The 12,997-nt window shown below is 30.9% G+C and overlaps 1 protein-coding gene across 1 annotated transcript in view; it reads left to right on the forward strand.

The window, feature by feature from the left end:
- The window catches only part of LOC133195139 (uncharacterized), a 37,643-nt gene extending 33,924 nt beyond the window's left edge, over window positions 1–3,719 (forward strand). Inside the window, exons 7-8 of the mRNA XM_061331005.1 lie at window positions 1,274–1,364; window positions 3,242–3,719. Of these exons, the coding sequence (XP_061186989.1) occupies window positions 1,274–1,364; window positions 3,242–3,719 (569 nt within the window). The remainder of the gene's footprint in view (window positions 1–1,273; window positions 1,365–3,241) is intronic.
- Window positions 3,720–12,997: the final 9,278 nt, after the last annotated feature.

Genomic DNA, 12,997 nt, shown 5'->3' on the forward strand with positions numbered 1-12,997 from the left:
AGATTGCATTTGATTATTATCATTACATTAAACTCCAGAGGAAACCCACTTATAGAATTTTTTAAAGAAATTTAAGCAAGTAATATACATTCTACATATGTATGAATTGCCATGTTTTTAATTAAAGGCAATAATTTTTGTAATTATTGTCACAGGAAATGAAATAGAAGAAAAGGAAAAAAAGTATTATCATGAGTGCATGAAATGCAAACAGCCAAGTGACTGCGCTTATGCCTTATGTTCTGAACAATTAAAGGAAAGAGTATATTGTATGGAGGTATGTAAAACATCCAATTCATTATTTTGAATAGGTACACACCCTAAATACTGGAATGCCATAATCTTTTTTGTGTTTGTGACTGTTTGTTATCGATGGTGAATTTAATGATCATAAAGTTTCAATTTAGATCAGAACGATTTAGCAAAAACATGTTTTGGTAGCCCCTGAGACCCTGATACATAGGCATGTACATGTATATGGTAAATTGAGCAGTGCATGAGAACAGGTAAAAAAGGGGGAAGTCAAACGTCTGTTTCTTAAGTTCGATCGTATACAATATCCAACATATTCTCTCTCACCCAATTGTACATCTTTTTATTAAAATTTCGAAATTGCTTCAACACTTCTTAACCTAGCCCCTTAATAGGTAAAAAGGTCAGTCAGAAAGTGGGTCTTTTTGTTAAAATATGACCATCTTTGTTCGTTGAGGTGAACAGACTTTCATTAACAGTGTTCGTTTAAACTACTTTAATTCCCTGTTGCGGATAAACATGTGGAATGAAAAGATTAAATACTTTGCAATCATGAAAGGGCAACAACATTCAGAATAATTTCTTTTAAAGTAAATGCCTTTTTATGAAATTAAATTTGACAAAGAAACTTTGTTTCCAATTTGTAGGACGTCGGGCATTTCGAAGAAATATTTCTTTTCCATTCATTTTGTGCTTCATTTCAAAAAATATGTTTCAGTATGCAGTATCTGAGGATTACTGTAATGTTCTCTCTCTCTCTCTCTCTCTCTCTCTCTCTGATTTACTCTTAATAAAAAGAACAATATCAAATTGACTTTTAAAGACGGACAATCCTGTAAAACATGGCATTGAAAGTGGCCTTCATTCGGCACCTCAATATTCAAGAAATCGAAACTGTAAACCTGAAGGAGAAAACAAAGCTTCTTTACCAACACAAGGTATTTTTTTATGCTGATCCTGTTACATCTTAGTTTTGTTATAACTGATTCAATATTCAAAATACATGCATGTTTATTTTTAGAAGAAAGCAATGTTTCCAAAATAGTTATCCCTGTAGTTGTCGTAATAACGTGTCTTGTTGGAGGATGTAGTGCAGTTTTACTGAAAATGCGGTAAGCCTGGTTTGTTTTTTGTTGCTTTGTTTGTTTTGTCCTACTTGTTTGTCTGGGTTTTTTTTTTTTCTGGGAGAACATGATATTCCCTGTTGTTGTTTTTAAATGACTTCTTGATGAACCCAAAATGCATCCTATATTCTTTATCTATTATGGCATGCACATACCTATGCATGAGTTTATCTTATACAGAAATTTTTGCGTGTTTCTGTTTGGAAGATTATCATTATTCATGTTCTCAAAAAAAAAAAAAATGGATTTTTATGAATTTTGTGAAAAGGGTACCTTTAAAGATAAGAAAAATTGGATTAGACATACATGTAGGCTTGATAATGAAACACAAAGTTGCATTATTATCTTCTCTTTTTAAGACGGATTTCAAAATATCTTTCGAACAGTACCCTAAAATAAATAAATGCTCTACCGAAGAAAAGTCAGGTTTTCCAAATTTATAATCTTGCTGGACATATCTAAGAATATCTGTATTCTTCATTTTGTTTCCTTTAATAAACCTACTGTATCTGGTTTCTACGTGGATTTCCGGGGAAAAGGTCAACATTTTTACAAGATGGAAAACGTTTGAAAGATACATTGTAGGTTTGCGGTTTTTTTTTTTTTTACTGAGTTACTCATTTTTTTAAAACTCTCCTTAAGTATAATCCAACAGGTTTTCCACTGAAAAACATGGTTTGCTTTAGTTATGGGTTTCATCGAAAGAATTTTTATAATGACAATTACTAGCCCGATATTTTATGTATCATTATCATGAAAATATATATATATATAATATATATATATATATATATATATATATATATATATATATATATATATATATATATATATATATATATATATATATATATATATATATATATATATATATATATATATATATATATCTGTAAATGAGTTTAATAAGTATTAACGGTGCTCACTAGAATTTAGCTGGAAATCCGTGTCCTGGATAAGCTATACACTAATAATTCTTTCTTTTTCTTTCTGCAAACTTTTTAACATAACGTTCTTATAAATTCAATTTGCATATTTTTTTCAAAAATTTCAATTTTGTTGCTACCTTCAATTAACATAGATGTGCAACTGATGCAGTAGAAAATTAAAGTCCTCAATTTAACAGTGCCTTTACATTTTGAGAGATTGTATACCTTATATTTATTTATCATATTTATTCAAATATTTCTTCATGACATTTATTTTCAAGTCCGTCAATTAAACTTTTCTTATAAAATTAATAGAGTTTACCTTTTTTTTTTAATTCAAATGCACTATGCACACGTGTAAACCATAGATACTTGCACTATGCACACGTGTAAACCATAGATACTCGCCTATACATGTAAGTCGGTCCGCATATAAGTTATTTGTATCTTTTTAGCTTATTTTGGAGTGATTTGCTATTAAACCTCTTATTTGTCGGTATATAACTGTTTGCTAGAATCAGATGGCAATATCATATGAATGCTCTAATTTTTTCCTGTGTTTCAAATAATATTTTTGAATATACCGTCACAGACATCGACATTTAATCTTTTATTCTCAACAAATTAATCTCATATCAATACTCTATTGTATTTACCTTTGTTCCAATAATAAATTTGGCACCAATATTTAACAATATTCAACAAATCAATTGCACATTATAGACATCGGGGTTGTTTAAAAAATAATAACATTTTGCCGTCAAGAAAATTGCCAATATTTCTTGGACTCGATCGCCTATAAGTCGGATGTAGAGTTATGGTCTAAAATCTAACTCCCAAAAATCCGACATATAGGTGAGTATATCTCTCCCTGTGTGTACTACTCTGCATTGTATTTTGGAAATATACCTAATTCTAATTTTATTTATACACTAGAAAACGAAGACAGAAACAATCATCTAAAACAATGAAAACCAAACATGGCGGGGAATGGAGCAAATATCTAGAATCCCATAAAGATGTTACAGAAGACCACTCTTATTTTACTCTTGAAGCTCTGGAACAATCTACAAAAGTATCCAATGGTCCCAATATCGATTTGGCAAGTCCATCTAAAGATGAGACTTATGATCACCTCCGAGGCACATTTGTAGGGACCAAAAAGGCAAATAGAGAGAACGATTATGATACAGCAAGCAAAATTGCGGAAAAATTAGAATGTCATTATACTGAGAACACAAAAGGAGATTATGATCACCTAAGAGAGAACAATGTCAAAATTGAAGACACAATAAACTCTGGTTATAGTCACGTCTTACCTCGAGCAAGCGAACAATCTGATTATGACATAGCAAGTAGAATTACAAAAAATGAAATAAGGAGTATATACAGTCATGTTAACACAAATCAATGAAATCAAAGGGTTGATGATTTTGTAGCAATAGGTTTTTCATATATATTTAGATAATAAGATTTCTACAATTTCTTCACAGAAACATAGCTTTTAAGTAAATATATTGAGTAACATTTAAATCGGTGTATACTAGTCAGAAAAAGTAAATATGGTATGAAGATAACAAAGATAATCACCAGCATCATTGAATCATTAAAAAGGCTTCGATAGTCATCGAGCGATACAGAATGGGGCATACGTATTAATCACACTTTGATGCATTCAGTAATACATTTATCCGTAGATCAATGGCTTGCTGTTTTGACAATGAAATAAATATCGTCTAGTAGATAAAATGTTTATAACTATTACATTCTTTCTTATGTTCAGATACACAAAACAGTATAAAGGTATAATCTATTAACATATATTCCACAAGTAATCCCATGTCTTGATAAAATTTATCAGAAAAAGAGGCAACAAATGAGAAGCATTTATTTTAAATACATCCGGGTATCAACACTTTTCATGAATAATAATTTTCATTTTGTTCAGTTTATCTATTTCATATGTGTATGTTGAATTTAGGATAGCTTACTGATTATCAAACCTAACAACAAACGGGATAATTCAGCTTCTCCCTCGTCATTTTTTTTTATATTTATGCAGTATAACATTGTAATATTACCCGAATATGGTGTTTATGTCTCCTAACTGAACAAGAATGTGTCCAGAGAACGTTCAATGTAAGTGAACAGGAGATCATGATTAAACAAATTAATTTGTAATCATCGTCAGGTAGAGCAGATCCAAATTTGTTCAAATCATGACTACGGGTGTAGGGCGAGAGCACAATAGGATATCAACGTTTAACATTGGAATATATTCTAGACAAAATTGCTACCCTACCACCATAGAAAATTAATAATAACCTTTTTAACAATTGTTTTTGATGAATTCTATGTATAAATATGTTACGGTAGTTAAAGGTAAGTATTTAGATGCCATAACTGATTAATGAATACATTTGTTAAATGAAGCGTGACAATTTCATAAAAAGGCTACACCTATATATTCTAATTTGCCTATACAATATGACTTCATAGTAAGCTATATAATGTGAACTTTAGAGAAAATGGTTTCTTAATATTTATATTTAAAGATTCATTTCAAGTCCTAGAAGTAAATGGAAACATGCAAAGCATGATATAAACAAAATCGTGACATTTTTGGATGGTATAAACAACGAAGTATTTGTCACGGGGATTATATACCTAACTCATGACGTCATGACTGTTGATCATGTATTCACCGAATGAAAATGAAAAGGAACTAGAATTCATGTAAACAAATATATGAAATGGGAGTAATAAAGAAATATATAGTGAAATTCACGTGTGCTTCATAAGTTATTTAAGTTGAATCCTGATCAGCCTTTTCTCCGTCGTTCTTAACAAAAAATGATGCAAAAGTTTAACACTACGCTGCATACTTTGAAACATATTTTTTGTTGAAATCGATAGCTTGTGTTCTATAATACTTGGAAAAGGCCTCTAGAATAGTGTGATTAACGTGTATGTATGAAAACTCTTCGATCTTATTTTCAAAATGTAAAACTTTTGATAAGGTTTCATGCAAAAGTGTGGAATATTTTTTTCTGTGACAGGAGAGTAGGATTCCAGCAGTACTTTTCATGGCCCAGAGATTGTTTTACTTAATTATTTTTACAACAAACAGAAATGAATTATCCCAGCTGGTATTGCTTCTTCAAACCTAAGACTCATTGGCGTCAATGCAATGGATAATAACAGAAAATGTTTTATCCATTGCTTTTCTGATTTATCAATGTTAATTTAATAAAGAAAAAAGATATGAATTTGCGGAATAATGATCTGGATGCTGCCTTAACATACCCTCAAATGCCTGAAACTCATTAGGAATGTTTTTTTTTTTCATCTGTGATATATGTTTTTTATGTTTGTATTCAAATACATAACTCAGATAATGTGGTATTTGGACGATTTGGCATGAAAGACATTGTGGTTTCTGCAGAGTGTTCCTCTGTATATTTTTTGTAAAAAGCTTAAACAAATTCAAGGTTTTTGTTTCTTCTTAAAGTAAAATATGCTGCAACTAAATTAACAAAAGTGAAAATGTCTTTTATAGTTGGCCATCTTTTACTGTTTTCATTACAATTAGCACTAGTGATCTTTTGATAATTTTGTCCACATGCAATTATATTTGTTTCAAATATAGTGTACAAGATGCATATATTTATATATCACTTATCAATTTCAATGAATGCTGTTGCTGACTTTGCATTAGATATGATCATGTGTTATATTATTTCAAAATGTTAGACCTTTTGTATTTTTTTCTCTTTGTATTCATTCATACTTTGCGTAATCATACAAGATAGAATTGCAATATTCTGCACTTCCGCTTCTGACGTATGTTCCTGGTACTGTTTAGATTCATAAAAAAATAATATATTTTTAATTAATATATATTTTTAAAAGATATTTTCAGTCTGATTTCCCTGGAATCTGGTACAGGTACTACTGTCAATTGTATCAAACTTGCATATTTCATAAATCGATTTTAAATTTAGTAACTCTAAAATTTAAACCTGTTAAATTTAACTATTTTAATTTAATTATTATATGAGATTTAAAAATAAGCATTGTTATCACACTTGTTTAGCTAATACAATACTGACATTGAAAGACAGAAAAGGAAAAAAAAAAGATATAAAAAGACTTAAAATGACAGGATGTTAAAACAGGAGGACTACTTTGTCTATCTTTAATGAACAGAGGTTGAGTCCTGAATGTTAAGCGAGATACATTGTCGCTTCGAATGAAGGAACTTGTCGATAAAGAAAAAAATAATAATTATTTAACTAGGATTACATGTACTTCTTTAAGTCTCCTTTGAAATAAAAAAAAAAAACTTATTCTATTCCTGTGGTAAAGGACAAGTCACCACACACTTTGAATGTATTTACAAGACCCGGCAGGAGGTCAACCTATGTATCCTTGACAGTATGAAATAAAGGTTGAATGCTATTTTTTAAGCATATTTACATAAATATTCTCATTATTTAGCAAATACGAGGATTGTTAGGTTAAATCATGGACAGCACGAATTTACTTTAAATATAACGGGAGCACTTTGTGGAAGTTTTCAGCAAATATTTATTTATCAAATTTAAGTACATCTCAACTTTTATGAGTAAATATAGACAAAATTGAAGATTTATTGTACATAAATATGCACAGGGCATGGTCCCACGATCAAACAAGCTGGACATGGTCCCAAGATCAAACAATCTGGATTTCATCATGCAGAGAATACGCAGATATTATTTCAAAATAAAAGTATTAATTAAATAAGGTTGGTGTAAAAGTTCTATTTCATAGACCCTATTAATTATATCGTCCTTAGGAAAATTCAAGGCATTTATTTAATTTTATTTTATTTTATTTAATTTTGAGCAGTTTCCTGAGCCTTTGAAATGGGAAAGTGGTACATACAGAGCACAAAAAATGGCTATATTTCACCTGCATACGGACTTTGTATCTCTCAGTTGATTCGATTGCATGCTCTACATATGAACACTTTCTAAACGAGGTTAGTTACTGACAAACAAGTTGATGAAACAAGAATATCAGCAGTCTCGTTTAAAGTCGTCATTTCGTTAGTTCTGTGGTCGATACAATGATGTTGTCAGCAAATACAGTTTATCATTAAGTCAAATGCTGACTGACGTTTTTCATACTAATTGTTAGGCCATTATTTACACACTGAATTGTCGACGGATTTTTCCGTTATTTCCCGATCATGGCAAGGAGCACACGGCGTTAGTGACCGGTTGGCAGGGAATGCCCACTCCTCCAAGGCATCTGATCCCACCTTTGATGTTTTAAAGGCCTGTGTTTGCTCTGCTCCAAAATTTGTATTGTTTAATGAACTTTTGAGCTTGAATACTATTCGTTATCTCTATACATTTCATTGATGATATTTACGGCGCACCAGAGAACTGTTCAGCTTTATGTTCAATTGATTAGTCATCACCTATTTACAGGCTTTACATGATAACAGATCTAGAAGATCTAAGAAATATGAAATTATCATAGATCTTAATAGATATGTGTCATGGGCGTTTTTAAGCAGAAGCTTTTTATTGAGTACCAGGGTAGAACAAAACATTCAACAAATAGGTACTAGCATTAGCGAAAGATGCTAGGCCACCACTGAAGACCATTGAAAAAAGATTACTGGGTACTTACTTAGTTGAATGTTGTGAGAGTACTGTCAATTACTTACACATACAAATTTTCAGAAGGTCTTATGTTTGAACGAGTTTGGTTCTGTTTTGTAGGAATGAAGGAGACCTATGTAATTGCATTATCCTAGACATAATTAATTTTCAAATTAAAGTTTAAAACTTAAATATCCTTATTAAGAAATAATGGAGACTTTTTATCCACATACAACAAAATTTAAAAAAAAAATTAAATGAAGATCCTGAAAGTTTGCTTATATTCGGTTTAAAACACAATTAGGAGAACAGTTAGTTAAATATGATAACCAGGAAGATTCTTTTTAATTGAAGCTACAATAAATGCCATATTATGCAAAACAGAAAAGGATACATCAGGAAAATGCGTCCTATTTATATCATTAAAATTAAAAAAAAGGATATACCCTTACATTGTGATAGTAGTGGAGGAAGTGAAAAAATGAACAAAAACCTTTAATTGTTTGTAATTTGGTGGCAACAAGAGTAAACTGAAACTCAAAATCTATATGAATTACTAGGTGTATTTATAGAATAGTGTTCCTTAGTCTTAAAATGCATCTTAAGGGCTTTATAGTAGGAAGTTTAAAAAGAAAACCAGAAACGCAAATTAATACTAATCAGGAAGATGTAACGCACATCCACTTCCAAACTGCAACATTCACATTCCTCTGATAATTTATTTAGGAGTGAGACACCAAATCCTTCAGAAAAGCTACACTGTTTTTTTGTTTGTTTTTTTCTTTTTGTTTTTTTTTTAAATTTTCCAATGATAATAAAAAGGTAAGGTTACATTTCTGTGTTAAAAGAAAAAAGTAATCATTTTTATTTCATATCAGTTTGTGAAATCTTGATAAACTTTATTTTCAGAGATACAATCTTTGTTTAAAGATTTTAAAAATTTTCTTTTTACTATAAAATGCATTTTTCATCTTTTGAAATTTTGAACATGTTCGAACAAAGATAAGAAAAAACAAGAACATTTCATCATAGCTATATGTTAAAATGAACTTTTCTGCTGATTCTTTGTCTGGTGTCCTTCTCTTTGTGTGTCTTTGCAACCGTCCGTCTGTAAACGTTGCATTTTTTTCAGTCTTCTCTAGAATCACTGAACCGATTTCAACCAGACTTGGCACAAAGCATCCCTGAGCAAAGGGAATTCAGATTTGCTCTGATGAAAGGCCACCCTTTTTTAAGGAGGTATGATACAAAAAGTGAAAAAACTATTGTCATAAAAAATCTGCACCATACACGACAAAATTGGAGTGAAAATTTTTTTTCTGTAGATTCAAAATTGTCCATGGGTCATGGTAGCAAAGTAGGGTTGAATGTTTACATCAGAACATATAGAAATTTTTTTTCCCCAAAGGCAATCAGTATATTTTAATCATATAAGTGTGCAAGCATCCACAGATAGCAACCTGCAGACAGTTCCCTGTTACTATATAGTACAACTTTTTACTATTTTTAGGGAAAGTAGACCCGGACAACATTTTATTATTTGTACGAAATGTTGTCCTGGACTATTTCCACTGTATGAAGTATGCCTCAGGTAGATGTGTTCAAGTCCTCTCCCGAAGTGGTGAACAGAATAAGCCACAATATGGGTTTTATATTTATTTTTTTTTTACATGGGAACATAAGAGGAATTTTAAATGTTTTTGTTTAGAATAGTATATGGCCCTATAAATCACATTGATAAACAAACATCATCAGGCACACAGCTATGGTACATGTAAAGCTGCCCAAAGCTAAGAATGCGTTCAAAAAATAATGTTGATTTCAATTGGTATTATATGTACCTAACAACATCCAATTTATGCGGAGAGTTCTATCGGCTGTACATTATTGTATAAACCTCGCTTTCAGCGCAGGTGACTACATGGATTTTATTGACCTTTTGTCAAGATGAACTCATCCTATTCTAGTGTACCTAAAATATGCTGGGAAAGTCATAGTATTTCATGTATATGAAATATTTCCTAAAAATATCACTCTACCAGCTCATTTGAAGGTATTCTTCACTCTGTATCGTAATCTTTATTTACATACAATTTTCCAAATGAAGATTCATTTAGGAAAAAAAAATCCTCTTATGATTTTTAACAAGAAATCTTAAAATAATCCTTTTAAAGTGCCAGACACTTTTATACACATATAATAAATTCTATCTCTAACCACGGACATCTTACTGTGTACATACATGTACCAAAAGTATATTTTCGCGATCATAATGAACACACTGAATTTCAATCAAGGATAATAAAACGAAGCATTTTTTTTAAATATTCCGTAATTTATCATCATCCTCATACTTATGATTGATTGTATGTTGTTTTACACGCCATTCGAGATTTTTTTACTTATATAGAGACGTCACTATATACCGGTGAAGGGCTATACTCGACATCAAGATCCCTTTAGCAGGAGGGATCCTTATCGAGCCAACGCCTACCGTAACACGGGACCTCTGTTTGTAAGAACTCATCCAAAAGACCCGCATCTTTCACTTCAAAGCACCGAGCGTTTGACGAAGGAACAGTTTTCCTATTTTTTATCGACTTTGGTCTGTCTAGGCCGAGGCTTGAACCCACGACTCTCCGATCTTTGAATATGCATAAGACACATATATTTTGGTATGGCTTCCCACATTTCACATGCAGTTTAAAAAAAATTAAAATTTATAGCACTCTCCCTGTAACAACAGGTTATATTGCAACGAATTGACTTCATATTCTATCATGACGTTATACGAGTATGTCTATAGACAGAGTGCACTGTGCTGTTCTGTTGGAAACCTTTTTTTATACACTTGCATAGTGCACTTTTTTCCAAGTGTAGGTGGGACATATTAATCCATATTAATATGCAACAATCCCACGTTGCGTGAATTATGGACGGGCTTAAAATCAGAAATCAGATTTAACATGATCCATTAGTGTACGCTGGAAAAGGTACTACTTTAAAACAAAAGGCCATGTTAGTGATATTAGTATTAATCATTCCAGTTTTGTTTGGATTCAAGTTTGATTATTCATAGCCCTCGGCGATTTGGTGGAACCACAATTCGGGTTTCTGTATTTTCAAAGTAGCAAAGAGGGGATTTTCTTAATCATTTATTATCCATTAACAATAGTTATTTTCATTCGCATATCGACTCGATATATCCCAGTTAACAGTACTGACGTTACGTGAACAGTACTGACGTTACCTGAACAGTAACTGACGTTATATTGCAACATAAGTGTGACTTATTGCATTGCTAACAATTGTATACGATATTAAGGTTTTTTTTTTCCCCATTGGAAAATGACTGTGTAGATTGTTTTATATTCAGTATGTTGGTATATAATTTAGTTGATTTGCATCCATTGTTTTTTTCGCTTTTGATCAAACTTTTATCATCATGGCATTGTCAATTATGCTAGGTTATCAAACTATAATGAAACTATCTTAAGATATCGTACGGCAATAAATGATGTCGAGAAAGAGAAAGGCTATTTAAAATCAGGTTAGTACTTAAGTGGTTTTCATTTTTCAAGGACACGTTTGAAAAGGACTTATGATAATTTCTCTTCTGTTTATCGGTTGGCGAGGAAAAAATCAATTTAAAAGTGATAAGTAGTTGCTCGCCGTGTTCTGTGGTCTTGAATGAACTTCCTTCCTACTTAGTTTGAAATAATGATAGATGTTTATACGTGCAGCTATTGGACAACATTATTATGAAGCTATTTATGTTTGCCGTAACATATCAGCATAACACACACACCTTTTTATATAGAAATTGTGATAGCGTATTATTTTGGGAAAACGGAAAGGTTTTATTGTTCTTAGTATGTTCTATGCTCTTTGGTTTAAAAACATTTAACGTATTAATATTTAAAAGTTCTTTACCGAGATTATTAAATAAAATGATACATACTTATTGTAAGATTTATAAAAAGAATCCAACACGCCAGGAAACTTTGTTCTATATATTCAAGGATAACTATTTATTACCCCCATTTTAAACAACGTGTAAAGCTGAAAAAAGAATTAAGCTTACTCTTTTCGTTTTTAGACTTTATGATACTTAAATACTTCACTTTGATATTTCTATTAAGTCTCATGATACTATTTTATGACACTTGATTTACTGTCGAACTTTCTGGAACGTTTTATTGAGTTATATATGGAAAATTATCTCTAAAATTTCATAACAACGATGTTCAGATTATTTGTACAATTTAGTTTTCCCTGTAGAAAGGCGGGATGGGGAGTACATGTACATGATTTTCGAATTATAATTCGTAAATAAGTTTTAATCAATAGAGCAAATAAAGAGCAATTTTTCTGATCAAAAATAGGAAGGAAATATCAACTACATGAATAAATTTAACAAAGATAATATTATGTTTTCCCTGTGTCTATTCAAATTTCTTTCTTATGATTGACGTGAGCAAATATTTCTTCTCTTAAAAATGATTGATCATAATCCTTCTTAATTTAGATTGGAGAAGACGTATTTAAAATGCAAAGGCCTAAGACCGTCTCACAAATCCTGCTGTGGACTTGGATTTTGATATATAATGGTTTGTATTTCATTTATATTTATCTTTTCTTGATAAAATTAGTAACAGACATTACTTGCTATGATGTGAGGATAGTATGGCAGGTCATAATTGTGCTTATGGCAGCAACGTGTTTCAGTTTTAGACAACGCTGAACATAGAATACAATGTTAAAAGTTTTATACATCAGCTTTATATCAACGTTAATTCCATGTTTCGGGTGCAACTTTCGACGTTGAGTCTTCAGTCTTTTTCTTGTTTTATATTTCATAAATTACAGACATAAAAAATAAATTAAAATATACTTTCGAAGTTGGAAATGAAGCCTTAAGCCTAACTGGTTTCACTGCATGCAAATGTCTTTGTTACAAATTTGACGGTTGCAACAAAATCTTTAATCGGGATTTTTTTCTAACCAGTTAATATATTTTAATACATACTCTTTT

Source organism: Saccostrea echinata, unplaced genomic scaffold, assembly GCF_033153115.1.
Source record: "Saccostrea echinata isolate AGI-Se365-2 ecotype Australia unplaced genomic scaffold, CSIRO_AGI_Sech_v1 ptg000029l, whole genome shotgun sequence".
Classification (NCBI taxonomy): Eukaryota; Metazoa; Mollusca; class Bivalvia; order Ostreida; family Ostreidae; genus Saccostrea; species Saccostrea echinata.